Source organism: Chinchilla lanigera, unplaced genomic scaffold (assembly GCF_000276665.1).
Source record: "Chinchilla lanigera isolate Chin_1 unplaced genomic scaffold, ChiLan1.0 scaffold00035, whole genome shotgun sequence".
Lineage (NCBI taxonomy): Eukaryota > Metazoa > Chordata > Mammalia > Rodentia > Chinchillidae > Chinchilla > Chinchilla lanigera.
Window position 1 is genome coordinate 554,492 of NW_004955436.1, and position 21,647 is coordinate 576,138.

The 21,647-nt window shown below is 40.8% G+C and overlaps 1 protein-coding gene across 3 annotated transcripts in view; it reads right to left on the minus strand.

Moving 5' to 3' along the window:
- Ros1 (ROS proto-oncogene 1, receptor tyrosine kinase) overlaps positions 1–21,647 on the minus strand; it is a 108,157-nt gene that overhangs the window by 26,454 nt on the left and 60,056 nt on the right. The window contains exons 23-34 of one of the 3 annotated variants that reach the window (XM_005389121.2): positions 19,596–19,659; positions 19,096–19,298; positions 17,312–17,517; positions 16,091–16,377; positions 13,137–13,313; positions 8,852–9,054; positions 7,609–7,753; positions 6,649–6,881; positions 6,389–6,565; positions 4,428–4,596; positions 3,639–3,756; positions 295–485 (exon numbers count right to left, since the gene is read on the minus strand). In XM_005389121.2, coding sequence (XP_005389178.1) covers positions 295–485; positions 3,639–3,756; positions 4,428–4,596; positions 6,389–6,565; positions 6,649–6,881; positions 7,609–7,753; positions 8,852–9,054; positions 13,137–13,313; positions 16,091–16,377; positions 17,312–17,517; positions 19,096–19,298; positions 19,596–19,659 — 2,173 coding nt within the window. Of the gene's footprint in view, positions 1–294; positions 486–3,638; positions 3,757–4,427; positions 4,597–6,388; positions 6,566–6,648; positions 6,882–7,608; positions 7,754–8,851; positions 9,055–13,136; positions 13,317–16,090; positions 16,378–17,311; positions 17,518–19,095; positions 19,299–19,595; positions 19,660–21,647 lie in introns of all 3 variants that reach the window. The other 2 variants (XM_013516701.1, XM_013516700.1) reach the window with 2 other exon arrangements.

The following is a 21,647-nucleotide window of genomic DNA, read 5'->3' on the forward strand; positions in this document are numbered from 1 at the left end:
CCAGACTGCGAGCAGCCTGGGAAGCCCATTTAGGAGCATGGACTCGATGTGACAGGAGAATGTCACTGAGAAGAAAAATGCAAGGAGCTGTAAGGAGCAGCAGAGTGTCACTGAGGAGAAAAATGACAACGATAACAACATAAGGAGGATCTCGTCAGATGAACTGGGTAATTTAACAGTTGGGATTATGAGCTACACAGTCACTGTACCTGACTCTAACATCAAGGATGCACCTCCCTTTATCAATGAACCTTTATACAAGAAGCCAGTGTGTGGACAGACATGGCAACATACCTCCAGTTAGGATAATATTCTCACTGACTCCACTGTAGTCACCAAGTCCAAGGCGATTCACAGCTACTACTCTGAACTGGAACGTTCCTTTCAGGGTTTTGGGCTTCCACATGCAAATGCTACTGCAAGACCCATTGAATGCCATCTTCCACCTTAAATTCTGGTTCTGTGAGCCACCCGAAATGATCTTTCTGAAAAAGAAGCAGTAATAGTCAATGCAGAAAATACAGCTGAGAATATAAGTGTGATTTCTAGTCTGCTAAGATTTCACGTTTAAGGCATCTCCAGAGCTGCCTGCTCACCCTTCACCCTTGATCTCATTCCTCCCTCATGACTTGGCTGCAGAACACAGAGGACGACTTCATAGACCGCGCTGCGTTCTGAGCCAACCAGCTCAGCCCATCAAAAATGTCATGAAGAATCAACAACCAAGAGAAAGTTTACAATCATTTTCCTACTATTTAAAATGTGTACAGTCTCTTCAGAATTCCAAACACATAAGAAAATCACTGCATAATTCTTAATGAGAAGTTGATACTTTTCTTGATTTTGTTTCTTTTATTATTTGTAATTTTTACCATATCTGGATAAAATAAGGAATATGCAATAGATCAGCTATCAGAGTCATTATATCTGAGATTTAAGCTTCATTGCTTCCTTCTGCATTGGTTTAAATGCTGCCTCAAATCCAATCCACATAGCTCTTCACATGAAAGGTGGAGAGAGTGCAAAAGCTGGGCTCAAAGGAAGAAAGTAGAATGCTTAAACCCTATCACTGACTGAAGGCAAGCTCAAGGCCGAGTCTGTCTTCTCTGGCAATGAAGAACACTCCAGTACAGCACCTTTCAGATGCTACTGACCAAATAAGACATAGAAAAATGTGGACTTGGTACCTCACCACTGTGAGCTTGGGGGAGGGCAGTACCATCTGGTTGTGTCCCTGCCAATGAGTGGCTGTCCTGAAAAAGCAATAGGATACAGGGGACTGAGTTCAGGAGGGCAGGGAGCAAGAGCATCAAGGCTGCAGACCTGGTCACACGTGTACCCAGGGGTGTGCTGCCCCCAGGGTCATCCTGAGCAACATGTTATAGCAGAGTATTTATGCATGCTGCAAAGCTTCAGGGAAAGCATTGGCAATCTTATGATTTAAACAACTCTAACCCAAAAGAAAGGGGCCTCTGAGCAGTCTCCAAGTGACCCTTCATGGCTATTGACCAAAGAAGATGCTGAAAAATGTGGACCTTCTTTGAGCACCTTCTATTTATAACACACTGTGCTGGTGCTTTATATATGTTGTTTTGTTTCACTGAGTTTTCACAGCAGCTCAGAGGAGACCCATCATTCTCATTTTATAGGTAAAAAACAAAACTTATGTAAAAAGACAACGAGGGAGGATTCAAATGTGGCCTGTGTGCTGAATCAAACAGTGTGCCCCAAATCCATATCCACTAGAACCCGTGAGTGAGACTCTATAAACATGGTCTTGCCAGATGTAACCAAGTCAAGATGAAATCATCCTGGATTTGGGTGGCTCCTACTTCAGGGACTGATGCCCTTACGAAGAGAGGGGAATTTGGACACAGACTCACACAAGAAGAAGGCCAGCTGATGGTGGGGGAAGAGGTTAAAGTGATCCACCAAGTAAGGAGCACTTGGGGTTTTTGCCGATCATGAGAAGTCAGGAAGAAGGAAAGAGCCTGCCCTAGAGTCCTCAGAGGGAGCACAGTCCTGCTGATACCATGATCTCACACTTCTAATTTCCAGAGCTGTAAAAGCAAATTTCTGTTATTTAAGTCACCCAACTGATGGTACTTGGTTGTGAGCATCTTCATTCACCTATTCAACTCTGAAGTTCACACCCCTTGCACTCCTGTTGCACCATCAGCAAGTGCCTACAGTCCAACTAGAGAGTCCTGACCACAGAGCCAAGTTAGAGTATTTACATTACGACCATTATTTTGTCACTTTATAGTCTGTATTTCCGCAGCGGAGACCTGTGCAACCATGCCCTGAAGGTGCTTATCTTAGTTACTTTTCTCTCTTTGCTGAGACAAAATACTCAACACCTAAAGTTAAATGAGGAAAAGTTTACTTAGCTCACAGTTTGTAGAGGTTTCAGTCCATAATTGCTGGCTCCAGTGCAGGGTGGCACATGGCAGAGGGGCAACAGCTCATGGCACCAGAAAACAGCAAAAGCAACAAGGGAGGGGACAAGGGACATGCTTCTTTCCATCTCTTACAGTGTGTGCTGGGACCCTAGGCAGGTACCAGCATTGGACCACGAATCAATCACAAACTCTAGATTCAGCCACCTCTGAAAAGCCTGCCCACCATGACTGCATAAGGCTTTGGGGGGACATCAAGACCTGAACCACAACAGTGCTACTGAGAACACACTAAAAGGGTCCTAGTGGGAACTACAGCGTGGCCTGGTTGTTGAGAGCAGTTATAGTCACAGGCCACCGAGACAGTTCTGCAGACCAGAATGTATTCCATTGCGTGTGGAAAACAGCAACACATTTCAGAAAGGTTTCAATTAGAAATATGGCCGAGGGAATTCTAAAGCATGAGCAGGAAAAATTGTTAAGGTTACAGGAATGCCAGAGCAAGACGAAGCAAAAATAGATCTAGAGCTCAGGTTGCCTGGACTATAATTATGGAAGTGACTTTTGTCCTTGGAGCTTCTTAAAAGATGGTTTCATAGTCCCGTGAGGGGAGTGTCTTTGGGATCTGGAACTCGTCCCTCAAGCTGGCAGGAAATCAGCCCTTGTGGCCAACAGTGGCTCACTGTGCTCCCCATGCACCCCACGCAGTTGTGCCTAAGCTACTGGTCTTTATTGAGAGCACACTTTCACCCTGGGAGCATACTGCACACTGCAATCTTCCCAAAAGACACAGAAGCCTATGGGACCCGTATGCTTCACACCATTTCAGTCCCTCCCCTAAATTAAAGTTTAAAAAAATATGAGGCTTGTTGCCAGTTTTCACTGGGTGCATTCAGCCTTTCTAAAACAAATGACCAGAAATTCACCCGTATCATCACCTGACATCACACATCAGCTCAGCTTCTTAAGTAAATCTTGGTTCCCTGAGCCTGGGGTTGAATAATTTCTCTACAGGTTTAATGAGCTGTTATCTATTTCTGAGAATGGTGTGCCGTGCCTTCAGAGTGCCAAGGCTGACCTCTGGGTGTTGAGCAGAGACTGTAATGCAGAGTCCACGAGCCAAAGGCCCTCTGTGTTTATGTACGAACACATTCTCATACATGTTCTAACTTTTGATCACTTTATGATTAACTGCTTCACTCACCGTAGTTTACAAAGAACTTTTGCAAACTAACGTACCTGGTCTCAAGGATATAGTACATAAGGCCACTTCCATTATCTTCTGCTTTTTCCCACTGTATTGAATTTTTGCTCCCTTCTAATAGTTTGGGAATGCCTGGTTTACTTGGGACTCCAGCTTTGGGGAAAAATAAAATACTGATTGATATATGAGAAGTATGAAATATTCTGCATTGACACTTTTCTATAGAATATATTGAAGAAAGAAAAATATGGTTTGAAAACTCAGAAATATTCTGATGGATATTCTCAAATGAGCATTGCAAGTGTTTAATAATGATGGATTAGATGGATTGGTGACAAGATTAACAATATGTCTCAGCTCAACACAAAATAACTGCTAAAAGCAAATAAAGAAAACTGTCATACATTTTGGGAAAACTTCCCTCTAACCTTATGTAATCAATATGGTATAACTTTCAGAATACTAATTAAAAGAGCTGCCATATTTTTCATTTTTTTGCATCTGGAATACAGAAGTCCTTTAATAATTATTTGTTGAGCACTCAGTTGCCTTTTTAAATATAGCTCTCACTGCAAAGTATTATAGCTAGACAGGAAGTCTGAATACTGAAAGAAAAAAATTTCCCTTTTCAGAATTACACAAGATCAGGCTAGGATTATCTCATTACATCCTGTAAAGACCTCTGACTGATTTTTTTCACTTAAGCTCTAAAAATACTGTACTATTTTCAAAGAAAAACTTCAACTTTTAGGACTGATAAAAAAAGAGACAAGAAGGTCTGAGATGCTGTGGACTGCCTGAGCGCTGTGCATGCCGATGCCCACCTTTGGTCTGGAAACTTTCGGGGGGTGAGAGGCTCCTTTCTCCCGTCACATAAACCACCACAACTCGGACCCTGTAGAAGGTGTAAGGCTGGAGATCTGCGATGCTGCAGGCATAAGCAGGGCCCTGGCTGCAGGAAGCTTTGACATGGAAAAACTCGTTGTATTTCCACTGAGGGAAAAAAAAAGTCAGATCCTTTTTCACTCAGCGCTCATGAGGGCACATCATTTCATTAGAGACTTTCCATCATGTTCCTACCAAGCTATGGATGCTCTCTATTGCACCTTCATGAAGTGCATCACCACTGTTATAAGGAGAAAGGAGCAAAAAATGAAACAGAGGGGATAAAAAAGAAATTGAACTGCTGATGTGAGTGGCACTGCCTGTACTAAATTCATCAGTGTATCAATCACAGAGACATACAGCTTGATGAAAGAGGGGCATCTGAAGTGTGTGTGAGAGAGGGAGAGAGAGACAGAGACAGAGACAGAGACAGGGACAGAGACAGAGCTTAATTCCTCTGTACAAACTTCTAGCCTTTGTTCGTCCTGCCTCAGCAATGATCCAGAGTAGAAAGCACCGCAAGTGACTGGACCAGCATTTCTCACCACCATCCAGAACCCCCCCGAGCTCCAGCACTTGGCTCATGGCAGCAGCGAGCACACCTCTCCATCCTTCTGGAGAGATGCTGGAGTTTCCCAGAAACCACAAGCCACAAAGGAGCAGGGCTCCAGCTGTCAGAAGCCAGCCCTTGCAGGGGGAAAGGCCACCAAGGGGGAGTCGCTCGTCATCCAGGATACATGGGGAGTGGGGGCTGCTGGGCTCTGACATCTCAGACCGAAATCGTGGAAATGTTTGGTTCTGGTTGAGATTTGTCCAGACATCTAAGAAAACCAGTTCTTATGGACTTTCATTAAAAGTGCACCAAAGCAAAACTGTGTTTCCTGAATCTTAAACTGAATCTGTTCTGTACACTTTTGTGATTTCTTTGAAAGTAAATCTACATAGTTCAAAATCTAGATTAAAAACTTAGCCTTGAATTCTAATTTCTTCAATTTTCCAGACAAGGAAAGTACGATAGAAAATAAAGATGCAATGTTTATCACATTCTTCCTCTTTCCTTTCTAAAAAGATTACTATTTACAAGACACCTACTCTCCTCATTTCTCCGCCTCAGAATCTCAAGAGAGTGCTGGGTCATTCCCAGCTGTCCTGGCTCTGTGTGGCAGGTCTGTGTCACTCACAGGAGACAGCGCTTCCTGGCTGGAGGTCACTCATTGACCTGGGAGTGCTCCTCATAACACTTGTACTTGCGATGGTTGCACATGCAGGGAGGACAACAGCTTACATTTTCAGCTTTGTGACTTTCTAAATGACCTGTGAAGGCTGCACAGCCCTCAAATGATTGAAGGGACTATGGTTTTTTGCAGTCCTAGGGATCAGACTCAGGGACTCTACCACTGAGCTACATCCTTAGCGCTGTCCCCTTTCTTTTTTGAGACAGGGTTTCATTAGGTTGCCCAAGTAGGACTTGAACTTGTGATCTTCCTGCATCAGCCTCCCCAAGTGCTGGGATTACAGGCATGCGCCACCAGGCCAACTTAAAGGACATTTCTAAACAAGGTTTTGGGGTTTTTGTTTGTTTGTTTGTTCATTTCTTTCACTTTCTCATAGAAAACATCAAATTATTATAGACTCCAAACCAGAAAAACCATACTAAATAAAATCCTATGCAATTTGTAAACTATAATTTACACTCTTTTAGACAGAGCTGTTTAAGAGCACGTTAATCTCTCTGGAATTTTTTCCATCCAAAGTTAGTTTATACAACTTACTGCTTCTATGTGCCAAACTTGAGTCAATGAATTTTGCCAAATATATTGTTGATTTATACAAGACAACAGATATATGAAAATGCTCCCAATCTACTCTGTATCATAAGAGATTTGCATAAAAATTTTACCTTTTGGAGTTCAAACCAAAATCTGGTGAGGTTGCCATTGGATGGAGCCTTCCAATCTAATTGCAAACTAGTGTTATCTGGAGCCAAGGCATATGGTTTCTCTGGTGTGTCAAACATTTTGACAGTGACGGGGTGACTCTCAGCACACCACATCTCCTCAGAGTGGCAGGCCAGGACCTTGTGGAAAAGAACAGCTGCTTAACCTTTTCACAAACGTGAGCTTGGGAATGGCAATAAAAAGTGCCCGCTCCACTCTGTACCTTTAGCACATACAGCTGTCCGCCAGACAGGGTCCCAAGCAGGAGAGTGAGCCTTGCGTTTGGGAACTGGCTTTGTCTTAGAGGAGCCTTGGGGATTAGGGGCAGATTCGAGATTGCCAGCTGGTAGCGAACCAATTCTCCAGGGCCATTTGGCTGGTGAGATTCTCTCCAGGACACAAGGAGGCTGGTGTCTGACAGCACTGTTGTGTTAATGAATCCAACAGCCCCTGGAACTGAAATAAATGGCAATGACAGGTGAGAGGTGTTGCAACTGAACTCCAGGGTGGAAAGAGGGAGGGCATCCTGGTTCAGGAATGATCCATCCATCGTGAGCAGGAGGAATAGCGGATGTGAAGGCAGTCAGTCTCTTGGGCGGTGAGATAGCTGGGAGCCTGACAGGCTCTTGTCTACTTTTGCTTAATGACCACATTGTTCTCTGATTCCAGATTGAGGGTGCAGCTAATGACAAATTACTCGGTAGATGAGCTTTGTGAATATCATAAGATCTGAAAGAAATCATCACCTCCTCCGAAAACATCCTTTATTATGCCAGAACTATTTTCTTTAAAACAGCCATGTCCCTTGCTTTAACTCTCAGCGGGCTCAGAGCAGTACTGACAGAGGAGAGCCTTGGCTTTGTCTCGCATAGAGACCTGTGGTGCATGGACAAAGTGCGACACTGTGTGGCGGGGCTGAGAAATGTTTCCCGCTCAACCCCGCTGCTGATATTTTTGCCTCCTGTAGTCGCTTTCCACGTTGATATAGTAATTATTCCTCATCCTCCATGGTTAGAGTAAGGGTCAAGTTCAAAACATTTTTCCACAAACTCATTTTCCTTATTAAACCTTGAAAGCTCACATAATACTTATTACCTGGCACTCAGATTTGAGGAAACCAATTCAGACACACTCCACAGACACACAAAGTCCTCCTTCAAACCCCACCAAGCCCGTCACTCACCGCCACTTTTCGTCTTTCCCAAGATTGCTTGTCCCAGAGGTAAATGCTCCCGAGAGTGTGAATAATAATTCTTTATAGCCATTTTTATTATGTATGTTGAAAACGGGTGTAAACCTTCAATGAGAGCTATCCTCTCCTGAGATTCCTGTAATTGATTTTTTAAAAGTTAATAGCTTATTTTTATATCTTATACAAGTGTATAGAAATTATTTAACCAAAGAGAAAAAACTTACAGACTCAAAAAGTCTATTTTTCAATTCTAGGTTGTCAATAATAATGTCAGTGTCTTAATCTACCCAGACCTGAGCTGTTGAATGTATCCATGAATAAATGCTAATTTTGCAAAATATCATTTCACACAGGAAGCTAAATTCCCTGGAGAGGGCATTATGTTATTGGCATTGGAAATTCAACAAGATGGTGTTATAAGGTTGTGACACAGTGAATACAAGATTAAGCAATATTATCTAATTATTCTTAAAAGTAATGTTTAAGAGAGCAAAAAGGATGATTTTTAGACCAGTGGCTCTCAACTTTGAAGTGGAATCACTTATGAAGTCTGACAAAGAATCATGTGTACTTTATGACAAAGTATGTAGTGTGTAATGCTCAACAGATGGTGGCCAGTTTCATGTTTTGTATTGGTTAAATAAAGCCAAGCACAAAGCAGTCTTGGCTGTGTGATTCCCTCACTAGCACATCTGAAGCACTAATGCCAGTGTTTGAATGGTGCCAATCCTTTATTCACTCAAGAAGCATCTGATGAATGCCAGCGCAGTGCCAACCATTCTGTAACCACTGGGGATATGATCACAATTTTTACAAAGATGTAGTCCCTTTACATCTGTGTATGAAAAGCAGACAAAATATAATTTGCAACAGTTATATTAGATAAATGCTATGCAAAAAAAAATAACTGGCAAAGTCCTTTCTGCCCAATTCATTTTTTACTCCTCAATCTTCAATCTGCAGGATAAGCCATGGAAAGAGGTCTCTAAAACTCTCTAGGGATAGATAACTCCAAGGGGCAAGACCTAGGTATTTCAGAACACTCAGGATCTGTTACCATGGTGATCCTCAGCTGGCCAGGGTTCGCATACATCCTCACAGCTTAGCCTATTCCCAGACAAGAAGCCTGAAACACAGTGCATTTGATGACTCAGCAGCTGTGAGACCCTGCATAGTAACACATTTCAGAACATATGGGAAAGACAAACACAGAAACCACTAGCTTCAGTCTCACCAGTATTTTATATTTCAGGTAAGAGCTGTTTGTCCTGCCGTGGAGTTCTGCATAATAAACCAGGTATGTTGCAGTTGGGCTGGCGAGGCCCTTCCAAGTGCGGTTTGTCCTGGCCAGAGGCAAGGCGATTGTGAGGCTGGTGTTAGTGGCATTAAGTATAGCTGGTTCTGCAATATCTGAAGCTAGAAACAGAAATGCTTTATCTAAAATAAGAAGAAAATGAAGATCAATATTCGTATGAGAGGAACAACAGATTTATTTAACATCAGGAGTAATATTAAAGGTTAGAAAACAATTTGTAGAACACATAACTTTTGCCTGAAAGAATAGACATGCAAATGGTTTTGAAACAATGCTCTTTGAGGAATGCGCCACAACAGTGGCTGCATCTTGACAATGTGTATAGCAGATGCTGCGAGACGCCACCCAGCATCCACCTCTCTTCCTCAAGCTCATGCGTGCCTGGTATTGATCCAACCGGCATGCATGGAGGGAAGCAGCATGTGCAACAGTCATGAGACATAGTGCAGCCCATCAGGGGTGAGGAGATGTCTATTCCAGACCTTCCAGAGCAGCAGCTGTCTTGCTCTACTGAGGGCAAATAGGCCTCTCCACAGCCCTGCCCTCTGCTCACTCCCTGCCTCGGATGCTGATGCAAGGTCTAGAGGGGCAGCAGTCATTCTGTAGGAAGTGACTGAGAGAAGTGCTTAGAAGCCTGGGGAGGAACAGAAAAGGAGGTTCTTGGTGGTGGAGTGCAGCTGCCTGGTCATAGCACACAGCCAACATGCTGCACCCTGCACCCAAGGGTGCACCCTCCTAGAGGCGCAGGAGGCATGGCGCACCTGTCACCCTGCAGGCTGGGCAGAACCTCTCAAATCAGACTTCAACCCCTGGGAATTGACTCCAGCCGTCCATCTATTCACTCTGATCATATCCCATGTAAAACAACCTCAGAGGATTCCACCATCGTGCAGAGAGAACACCAAGTGCACATAACTGAAATGTAATTATCTGTGGACGCTGACAGTCTCACACCAGGGAAGCATGCTGTGACCATCAGCGCACTCTACGCAGGCTCGTTGCAAATGCTCGACCCCATCTCTGCCTCCGGAAAGTCACCCTGCATTCTAATCACATCTCACTGCCTGCAAACCGCGCGCGCTGCACTGGCAGTCCTCACTCAGAGGGACCCCGCCCAGGCTCGGTTCACGAAACCTCTCTCCTGGCCACCTCATGCACGTCACTGCAGGCCCTCTCCGTTCCCACCACGCCCTGTGTCCTCCCCACAGCACTAGCCACACTGGTCTGGGCTCGGTTTTATTTCCGGAGCTTTATTTCTTGACTACTAGAGTGTGAAATTTCTTGGGCTAAGACTTCAGTAATCTTTATATGATAGTATTCACCTGTGCTGACTTCTGGTCTAAAGTCAGAATAGAGCCCTCATGGTAGCAACTGCAGCAGTAATCCAATGCAGAGATGACAGGTGCTTTCTCATTATTTTATTTTTATTCAACAGATATGGTAGGATACATTGAAGTATTGGAAATGTCATTCAGGGAAAGAGTTTTTCCATACTTTTTTTTTCTTAATCCTGTACATTTTAAAGATGTGAAGTGGCTTGAGAAAAAAAAGGAACATGGTAATAGGTAATTGCTTAAAATTTCCAGCAGATGGAGGTAAAGTACTCTCGATAATGTACCTTGAAAGTTGTAAAAAAAAGTTGATACCTTTTTCAGAGAAAATAATGACAGCAGTATATTAATCATATTTTTCATGAGTTTCAGTAATAAAAACTCATGCTACCTTTAAGATTTTTAAGTGTGTGTATGAATGCGTATTTGTGCAGTATGTTATACACCTTAAACAGATATTACATGTACTTTAAAAAATATAAAGATGTTATTTATAGTGCAACTTTAGACTTCCAGTAAAATTGAGGGGAAGGTACAGAGATTCCCCGTATATATGTTCCCATACATGCATAGTGTCCGCTAACATCAGTACCCCCTAGCACAGTAGATTCATTAGAGTCAGTGACCCAACATCCACATATCTGGATCACCCCAAAGCCATAGTTTACATTATCCTGCTTAACACTCTCTGAATTTTATCTAGGATTTTCCTGATATTAATTTGGGGAAATTCTTAGTCACTACTGTTTTATGTTTCTTCTGTTCCTTTCTCTTTCCTCTCCCTGTGGAATTCATATTCCATGTGTTAGATCTGTGTAGCTGCCCCAAAGTACTTGGATACTGTGTTCTATTCGTTTCTTTGTTCATCTTTTCTTTTTCTTTTCCTATTTTAGATGTTTCTACTGAGATATAGCCTCAAGCTTGGAGGTTCTTTCCTCAACCATGCTGTTTACTGAGCAGCTTTTCAAAGCACTTTTCATTTCTGCTACCGTGTTTTATCTTTGGTATTTCCTTTCGTTGTTTTGTTTGTGCAATTTCCATCTCTTTGTTTATGTTGATCATCTGTTCTTATATGTCGATGACTTTATTAAACCATTAGCATATTCACTGTAGCTGTTTTAAATTCCAAGTCTGATGATGCCAGGATCCTTGCCATCAGAGTCGGATTCTTGTGCTTGCTCTGCATCTTCGGTCTGCATTTTGTGGCTTTCAGAATGCCTGGTAATTTTCTCTTGATAACCAGGCATAATTACTAGATAAAAGAAATTGCTGTAAACATACTTTTATTATACAGTAGCAAGGTGAAGAGGAGGGGAGTAACCTGTAGTTCTCAGCTAGGTTTCCAACTTTTGGTGAGTCTGTGCCTCTGGATTAAGAACTGAAATTAGATCTGATAAATCCAGAATGTGGGGCTGTGGTTGGTTTCTCACGAGGGCAGACCGTATTAGGAACAGAACGGTCTAGGATGTTTGAGATTGTTCCTTCCTTCTCCAACTGGTGGAAACACAAGGTTTTTAAGATACTCACGTGAGAATCAGATACTCAGTGTGAGAATTAGGCTCCTGGTGATAAACTCAGAACAGTGTGGGAGCCCTTTCTGACTGGGACCTTCTAGAGTTTTAATTCTCAGAGCGGCCCATGCTGAGTCTCTAGCAATTCACCAGTTACAATTCAGGTTTCCTACCCGCAACACTGATTCCTCAAAGCCATTTGCTTGTGGAACTTTGTTCCAGTAAACTGTAAATCTATAGTCACTCATCTTTTTTCTGAATTTGGGGGAAGTGTTTTGCCTTGTAACCTCACTTTTCCATGGATCTAGGAAGAACTGAATTTTCTATTTGCTCAGATTTTGTTGAGTACAGTGGTAAATTTCAAATTTCTTATATGCTGGACCAGAAACTAAAAGTCACATAGACTTAAAGTCTGTTCAGTTTCTCAAAGTGGAAATAAATTATTTATAAAAACATGAGCTAAGTCTATTTATAAATTCTTAACTGACCCAGCTTTACATATTTTATAACTGAATTCACTAAAGCAAAAAAAAAGTTTGGTTTGTTATTGCTGTCCCTATCTCAGAGCAAGTTATGCTTAATTTAGAATGACATTTTAAGCTTCTGAGCGAAAGCTGATAAACGAGTCAAAAACTGCTGTAGCTTTGAATGCCATCAATAAAGAAATGTGATACTGATTTTGTTTTTGTTTGTTTGGTTGGTTTATAGATTTGCCAAAAATTTTTGTTATGATCTTCAAATATAGCCGATACATAGTCCTGATATAATGTGATTCATACATTTCTATAAATCATTGCTTTATACAACATCATACTATAAAATTCATAAAGGTTAGGGAGTACTTAGGGTTAGGGATACAACACTAAACTCTATCAATGGCACTAAGACAGGAACTTAGCAAAAATGGCAGCACAGACTTACCCATGCTAAATGGCACAAAATAATGGTAAAATAATATTCATATTCATATATGACTTCAGAGCATCACACTACCTAACATATGATACATTATACCACAATGAGTACAGCACTTTACCTTGATAAGGACCTGAGGTATCATGAAATGCCTTTTGATACCATTGGGAGGCCTAAAATATCACTAAAGGAGAAAAAGACAGAAGAGAAATTATGAGGCTGAAGAAAGAGGTCAGGCAGAGAGAATGCCAGCACAGGAGCCCTTGTCCTGAGCTGTGCATGCAGCCACGCCAGGCACAACCCAGACGTAACCCGTGGCCCCAGACAAACAGCGATCACAGTGAGCACTCAACAGTGATGGGGTGCAGGGCACGAAGGAGAGCTTCACAACGGGGTAGATGGCTGGCTTTGGAGAGGGAGACAAGCCGGTGAGTGCGACCCTCTTACCTGGGAAAGGCTGCACAGCAGAACTGTACGCCAGGATGCACCGACTCCTCAGGGTCTTCACCTGGGAGACAGCGGCCCCGTCTCTCTTCTTCGCTTGATAAATCTGTGTGCTGTCTTTTGCTGTGATGATCCAGTATATAAACTCTTTATCCACAGTTAAGCTAACAAGTGCTTTTCCTGCTGATTAAAAACATAATTTTGCATGCCTATATCTGGTAATCTGAGCAACTCTTTTGAAGGTAACAATATGCAATATAATAACCCCTGTTAATTTCCTATCATATTGTTTTGAAATTCTGTATTGCTTTGTTTTTTCTCTTTAAAATAAAAAAGAAGGGCTGGGGATATAGCTCAGCAGCACAAGCACCTGCCTGGCAAGTACAAGGTCCTGAGTTTAATTCCCAGTACCAAAAAATAAAATAAAATAAAGAAGAAATAAAAACATAAAGAACATGGAGTAAGGAATAAATTATACATCTCAAGTTTTTTACTCACACCAGTATATGAAACTTTTCAATTGCTGGATTTTGAAACTTCCTACTGTTTCAATATGAAATAATATTTTTATGTGACACCTCATTTTGGTTTAATGACAGGTTTTCTCATTTTATTTCCACATCAAGCCAATAAGAGAAATACTATTATTATCAGTCTCGTGAACTAGGACTGGAAGGAGTAAATAATCTACTAGAAGCTACAAAGTTAGCTAAGGGCAGAGCCAGGATTTAAAACCCAGACAGTACAAACCCAAGGCAGATAATGCCCACCCATAGCACTGGGCAGCCGGGAAGGGCTCAGCGCCTTGCTTGATATTTTTATTGTTGGTTTGAAATGAATGAATAAACACATTTATCACATAGATAATATGATTATCACATAGATATGATTATCATGTAGATAATATGATTCTCACTGTCACAAGCAGGTCAGTGATAGCCTTGAAATTGAAACACATCACAATAGAATCAAGAAATGGATTGAAATTTAGTAAAAACAAACATAAAATCCTAAATTCAGGTTTAAATTAACTCTATGAATTAATATGTAAAATACATTTGGCTTAATAATATTTCATGTGAAGTAGGACTATGAATGCTTCAGTTGACAGCAGCCCAAAGATCTGATGCTACTTTTAGTTACAGGGAAAAGCTCTAGGAAGCCCTGCACCGGCCAGAACGTATGGAGAGCATAACATTGACATTTAGAGGAGATTACTCAGCTAGAGTGGACAAGGGACTAATGTAAAGAAAAATCTAAAAGACACATTCCCTGAGAGTTAGTTATAGATAACTTGAGTTTTTCCTCCAAATACAGTGCTTAGAAGTGGCTACAGCAACTGTCTCTATATCATTGAATGGCTGTTGTGTGGAAAATGATTACCATCTTCTTTATTAACTTCAAGTTCAGAAATAAGAGTGATGAATGAGAGGAATGGAGAGAAAACTTCCTGTAAGTATTTGAAAATTACCTGATATTGAGAATTATCAAAACAATTATACAGACCTCTTTATAAAGTAGTGACTGCCTTTTCATAAACAAGTGAGGGGATTTCTTCTAATATCATGAGAGCTAAAAGATCTCTGAAGTCATTTTGATTTTCTAATTTTAGGATTATGGGTTTTAATTATGGATTTGTCAAAGACTGACCAGTTCCATATCTATATGATAAGGGCTCACTAGATAATTCTTGTATATCAAATGTTTTTTAAAATATTCTGACACTTGTTAAAACTGTAAGAAAGACTTTTGGTGGAGACTAGTGCAATGTGGTAACAGGAAAGAGAAATGTAGTACAACAGGGCATTTGGGGAGCGATAGACAATGAGCCCGGTGGAGTTAGAGGGCGGAAAATTACTGAGAGACTCCAAGGATGGGGGATTCTTGTTAAACTAGCCTGACAAGATTCTTGCGAAACACAGGCCAAGAATCCCCAAGGGTAGGGATGAGGAATTTGATGTGAGATCAGGATGGAGAAATGTTTTACAGCTGTTGTCCAATACAGTACCCATTAAGCTTTTGTGGCTTTTGAGCATTTGACTGTGACAAGTATGACTGATGGAGTAAATGTTTGATTTTATTTAATTTTAATTATTTAAATTTAAACCATAACAAGTGACTGACTAGTGTTTACCATATTGGACAGTGAGACATAGACAACTGGAAGTGTACAAGAGGTATTCAGAGTATATTTTTTCTGTTGGAATCACTCTTAGTAGGAGACTCTCAAATCATTTAAGACTTGCACAAATTTCTTCCACAGGCATACAAATTTCAAGAGATAGACTTTCCAAGTATTGACCAATTCATGCTGAAAGTGGAGTCAATAGGATCATCAAAGTGGAAATAAACTAATGTACTGGGAAGATCACAAATGTGTAGTTAGCTTCAGTTCCAACTGCTCAACTAACTGAAGCCTTTTAAACAAGTTTTTACACTTCTCAGTGTCAGTTTTCCTGTCTGTAAAATGAAGATACAAATACCAACCTTACTGAGGTATATTGAAGATTACATGAGATAATGCACTGAATAGCATGCTCAGAGTATAAAGTTAAATGTATTAAATTGCAGCTCTGTTGTTAATTACAAAGTTTTATTTTATTTTATTTTATTTTATTTTATTTTATTTTATTTTATTTGGGGGGGAGGTTTTTTTCCGGTACCGGGGAAAAAACTCATGACCTTACACTTGCCAGGCAGGCGCTGTTCTGCTGAGCTAAATCCCCAGCCCCAGATTACAAAGTTTTAAAGACACAGGTTAAGAAAATTTTGTGAATGTCCACATACAATTCACCTGGAAACAATTTGATTTGAATTCTCCTGGAGCACGGGGCGTGGTCCAGAGCAACCCCAGGAGTATATTCTTTTAAGTATATGTGGAAAGCAAGCCCCTGGTAATGGGACAAGAGAGGCTGCTTGTTACCAACTAAGATTGATGTGCCCCACAGATGTCTTACCATGCACAGCAGGCACCACGATAACTCTCCAGCACTGGCATCCATCCAGATCCATGGCCCAGATCTCTTGCCTTTTGGCAAAATATATCCATGGCTTCTCTAGGTCACAAGTATCAATAGTCATTGTTCCACTTAAGTCAAATTCAGTTACATTACAAGAACATTGGACCCTTCCATTTTGTTGGTTTGTGGCTGTGGGTTGCAGGACGTGATGCAAGGTATGATTGATAATACTGTAGTAGAACATCTGACAGCCCAAATCGGAAACTTCTGTCCAATATAAGCGACTATAGAAGGAAAAAAAAGTTCCTCTAGCTTAATAAGTAAAATAGATTGTTTCAAATATTAATTTCTAATGAAGATCAGTCACTGTAATTAGGGTACAAATACACAGGAAAGAGCATGTCCAAATATCCAGTAAGGTTTTTCAGAAATAGAGGAAGTCACAAGAAATCTAACTCATAGTATTTTCCAACAATTTGTTAGTAAGTGTTTACACAAATAAAAATCTTCTTAGCCTGAGAAATTGCTATTCAGTTACTGAGTGGAGGCCTTAAAATCCATCTCATAGGGACATTGTTAATTAAACCAAGGTGGCTGATCCCAGAATAGCTTTTGCTTTTTTTTTTTCCCCCAGTACCAGGAATAAAACTCACAACCTTGTGCTTGCCAGGCAGGCGTTGTTCTGCTGAGCTAAATTCCCAGCCCCTTTTGTTGTTGTTTTTTTTTTTTTTTTTTTTTTTTTTTTTTTTTTTGGTTAAAACTATCCCCTTCCCCCCCCCACTTACTGGTAATCAAACTCACGACCTCATGCTTGCTAGGCAGGTGCTGTACTGCTGAGCTAAATCCCCCCAGAATAGCTTTTGCTGAGCAAAACCTGTTGCCCATTCTCTGCCACTGTCTCAGTCCCTGTCTTGTCCTTGCCAACTGATGGTATTATTAAATTCATTAATATAAAAATGTGTTATTGGCTTCCTCCTGGTGATTGGCCTAACTTTAGGGTAGTCAAATCATCAGTGTGGATCACAATTTCATATTTATAGTTGTGGACTTGTTTACAACCAGAATCACTTATTATAAACTCATATGGTGAAAATTCATATGGCCAAAAAGGCTAAGCTTCTTATTTTGTCACTCTTGGCTTCTAAAGTTAAACCAAAAAATTACATTAAATATGCCTATGTTTATTTCATCATGATAGGAAAAGATACGTTTACATACCTTAAAAAAGGATACACAGAAAATGAAACTATTGTTGAATTCCTGTTACAAATCTTTAGTTCCCTGAGGCGTTTCATCTTGTGTTCAAGATCAACATCAAATATTTGTGTTCCATTTTGCGATTCTTTCAGCACAAAGTAGAGATGCCTTGAAATCCAGTTGACTGTAATGAGTGTGACGCCAGAAATGCGTGCATCTTGGAAAAGCTTAGCATTAGATGGAGAACATGGCCAGGAAAATAGGGTTAACTTTTGTAATTTGAAGGTGTCTGTGATTATTCACTTTTGAATAAAAAGTACACTTTTTATTGCGCTTCTCTTTTGTAATCCAAAGCCCCAATAATCCTGGGTTGTGTACTACTGTGTCATGAGCCTTCTACTCACATTGTGTATGTTCCTAGACAATTTCAACTCCTATGCCTTATGGGTAATTCATGGATCAGTGCCAAGGACCCACATCTTCATACAAGATCCCTCACAGAGTCACTGATTCAAAAGCAAACCTCCTGCTGAACTTCTCCATACGATGACCCGCCATCCTACCCCAGCACCTCCTTGGCTCTCACATGCCATATTTTATGGCAATCCACTCACCTGACCAAGGTGTCCCCTTGGCATCTTCCTCTCAACACTGTCTACAGAGCTGCTCTCACATGAAGCATCTCCCTCATTTTGTCCCCTTCTTCTCACCTCTCTGCCTGTCATCTGCCTCCTGCCTTAACGATTCCTCCTGAATTTCTTTAGTGGTCTCCTGATTGTCTCAGATGTAGCCCTCAGTCATCATCACACTGCTGACAGTGAGGCCTTTCCACAGAGCAATTTGACCATGTGAGGACCCACTAGATGTCTTCAGTGGCTTGCTGTTGGCTTCCAGGTGAACACCTGGCTCCCTGCTGCTTTTTATGCCTCCTTCGCCTGCACTTCCTACCAGACTCCCTGTAGTTACAGCCCCTCGACAGCTCTGGCTCTAGGTTCCCCTGCCTTTGCCTTGCTCCTGCCTCTGCCTGTCCCCACCTTCACCTGCTCATTTTCTTTGAAACCAAGATGTTTTTCATTCTGCCACCACCACCACTCACCTGGGCTGGTGCTTGTTCATTCCCTGAGATCCCCACACCCTGCTCTAGTGTAGCAGCTATCCTGATCTGCCCTCCATATTAGCTGAAACAAAATGAGTGCTCACCCTATGCCAGGCATTGGTTTTAATGGACTGTCTCACTTAACCCCCACAGGAACCCAGGCTAAGGGACTACTTAGTCACAGAAGTTAAACAACTTACTGGTGGTCACAGATCTAGTAAGTGGTAGGCCTGGAATAAAGTACAGATTTCAGGTTCCAAAGCTCCTTCCTGCTTTCCCAGGGTTATACAGACTCCCTTTATAAGAGTGAGGTCAAGAATGTTTCACTTTTTGCTATAGTTTGGGTCTGCAGTATCCTCCAAAGGCCCATATGTTAGGGTTTGGCTCCAACCAAGGTGTTACTGGAAAGTGGTGAGTCATTGAGAGGTAGGACTGCTAAGCGGCTTTCAGGTCATTAGCTGCGTGCCCTCACAGGGGGGTGGGAACCCTGGTCACTTCTTTCTTGATTTCTGTTCTTGCCCATGAAGAGATGGTTCTGACTACCATGTACTTCTAGTCATAACTGTTGCCTCACTACAGACCCCAAAGCAACAGGCCAAACAGCTGCAGACTGGAACCTCCAGAGCCGTGAGCCAAAGTAAATCTTTGTCTTTACAAGTTGATAGGATGTGTACTTGCTACAACAGAAAGCTCACATGCTTCCAAGTACCTTGGAGCCAGAACGGTTGTGTAAGTTCAGAAGAAAGAGAGAGTCTCCTTGAGCAAAATACCCCATGTCATCATCAGCTGTGTAGCCCAGGGCGCTAATGTCTTCTTGTGCCAAAAATGTCCACACAACTTGATTTTGGTCCACATCTAAAAGCACTATCTCATTGCCAAGAAAAGACATGAGGTAAGGACATGGGCTGATTTCTGCAAATGAAAACCAGATAATAAGCATAAGTAAACTAGCTTCAGGTTAGCAAAGTCTCTTGAGTCAGCATCAAGTGGTTTTGAAATCCATGGGCATCTTGGGGTCCAACTCTATGAGCTTCAGTGAAGCCCTTTGGCCTTCTCTTCCTGGGTTGGTTTAACATATTTTGGTGATGAGGAAAACTGACTTTGAATTTGACCTTAACTTCAGCTCAGAGATGAAATTGGAATCCCTAAAGATACCATTGAAAAGATGCTTATAGATTTTTATTTGCACAGTTTTTGGATAACAAATACCTGATGTTTTAGACTTCACTATGTCAGAAAATGGCCCTGGGCCTTTGGATGTGTAGACTCGAACCTAAAGCAAAGAGAAAGAAACAATAGGAGAAAAAAGGTATTCATTAGTATTCTCATTCATTAGTATTCTGATATATGTTATTAACAGTTTCAAATACTTGCTTACCAAGTATAGCAATAACTAAGGGGGAAATACTGTCCCATACACTTGATGTTGGAGCTTTTGGTCTAGAAAAGTGCTGACTTTTTAGTCTATTGATTAACAAAAAACAATCTCTGAAATCATCAGGGGATTTAATGTGGAAATAGGTGGTGATGAGTAAGTTGGTTGATTTGATGGTGATAACTGTTACACAATGTACACACATATCAAATTGTTGCTATCTATATCTCAATTACATAAAATCTGAACTTGTCAAGTAAATACTTTAAAATCAATAAATTAAGATTACATAGAACATTTGAAAGAAATAAAACTCAACAAATTATGGTAAACTTCCACTTATCTTGAATTTAACAACTAAAAGCTTCAAATAACTAAATTTATTATATCTTAAAGGATGTTTATAAAAAGAAAATACATTCAAAATTATCATGCACTTTACATTCAAAAATGATTATGCACTCATACTGTTTTCTCATGCATTACCTCTTTTGATCCTTACAACTGCTAACTATGGTAGGAGTAGAAACTGGGCCAGAGTTATAACTAAAATAAGGGACTTGGGGCTGGGGATTTAGCTCAGCGGCAAAAGCGCCTGCCTGGCAAGCGCAAGGTCGTGAGTTTGGTTCCCGGTACCGGAGAAAAACAAAAACAAAAACAAACAAAAATAAGGGACTTGTTTATAAGCACACATCTAGAAACACATCTCTTGAGATGTGTGTACTTCTCTTTCACTGTACATGTCACATCCTAACAGGGAAATATTTTCCCAAAAAATTAGATATCTTTTATTATGTAATAAATCATTTCCATTCCCCAGTCTTGCATATTTATATAAAAATCACAAAGAAAATTGACATACATAGTTATGGCCTCAAAATATAGAGCCTCAAGTGTTTGCTCAACAGAACATTGGGTACTTTTTGTTATACTTTAGTATTAAGTGCATTTTACAATATCCTGTATGTTAATATTTGTGTATGGTTTACAGTGGTGCCTATGTATACCAAACAACGTTCAGTTTCGCACAGGACCATGTTAAATGAAATTATACACATTCATGCATATCATGTTGCACAGGTCTGTGGTTACTCAAATCTGGAACTTATACATATAGGCAGACACACTTAGGAAAAGTCACTATTTTTAACAAATATGAGTATGTATTATCTTTAACTTTTATGAACAACTTTTTTGACTGGAATATGTAGACCTAATAGATTATCAAAACAATTATTAAATTAGAATTTTACAAAAAGAAAAACGAAAACACATCCATAGGAAACTCAAATCTCCAAAACATTACTTTCCCAAAAATAAATGGAAAATAGCTGTAAATATTTAAAACACTGTCTGCAGCATAGTAATTGATGAGAATATGAACATTATCAAGCCATAAATTATAAGTGGTATGACATTTTATATGAAATTTAAAATATCAAAATGGAGTGTCAATAGATTTCTTTCTTGACTGCTATTCTTTCTGTCTGTCCTATCAATAAATAGGTGAGATATCAATCATGCAGACTCTGGTTTTTATTTCCCTGGAAGATCCAAGTCGGGCATTCAGTTGATTCATAGGGTTTTGTGATAAGGAGGGAAGAACTCTACAAGCTGGCCTATGGTAGGTCACCTCCTAGCTGTGCAGCCTGCTAATTGACTTACACACCCAGGGACCTGGGATTTTCTTCACAGTATGAAAATCAAACAAGATCATGAATATGAAAATCCCAATTCTGTTGCGTGGCCTGTAGTGATCTCACTGATAAACACTGCTTTACTCCAAATCTGAGAAGTAGCCTGAATGCAAGGGAGTTGCCAAGGCGCCCTTCACCAAGCTGTCCTTCCTTCCCTGTGCTCTCTTGCTGCCCACTTGACCCTGCGGT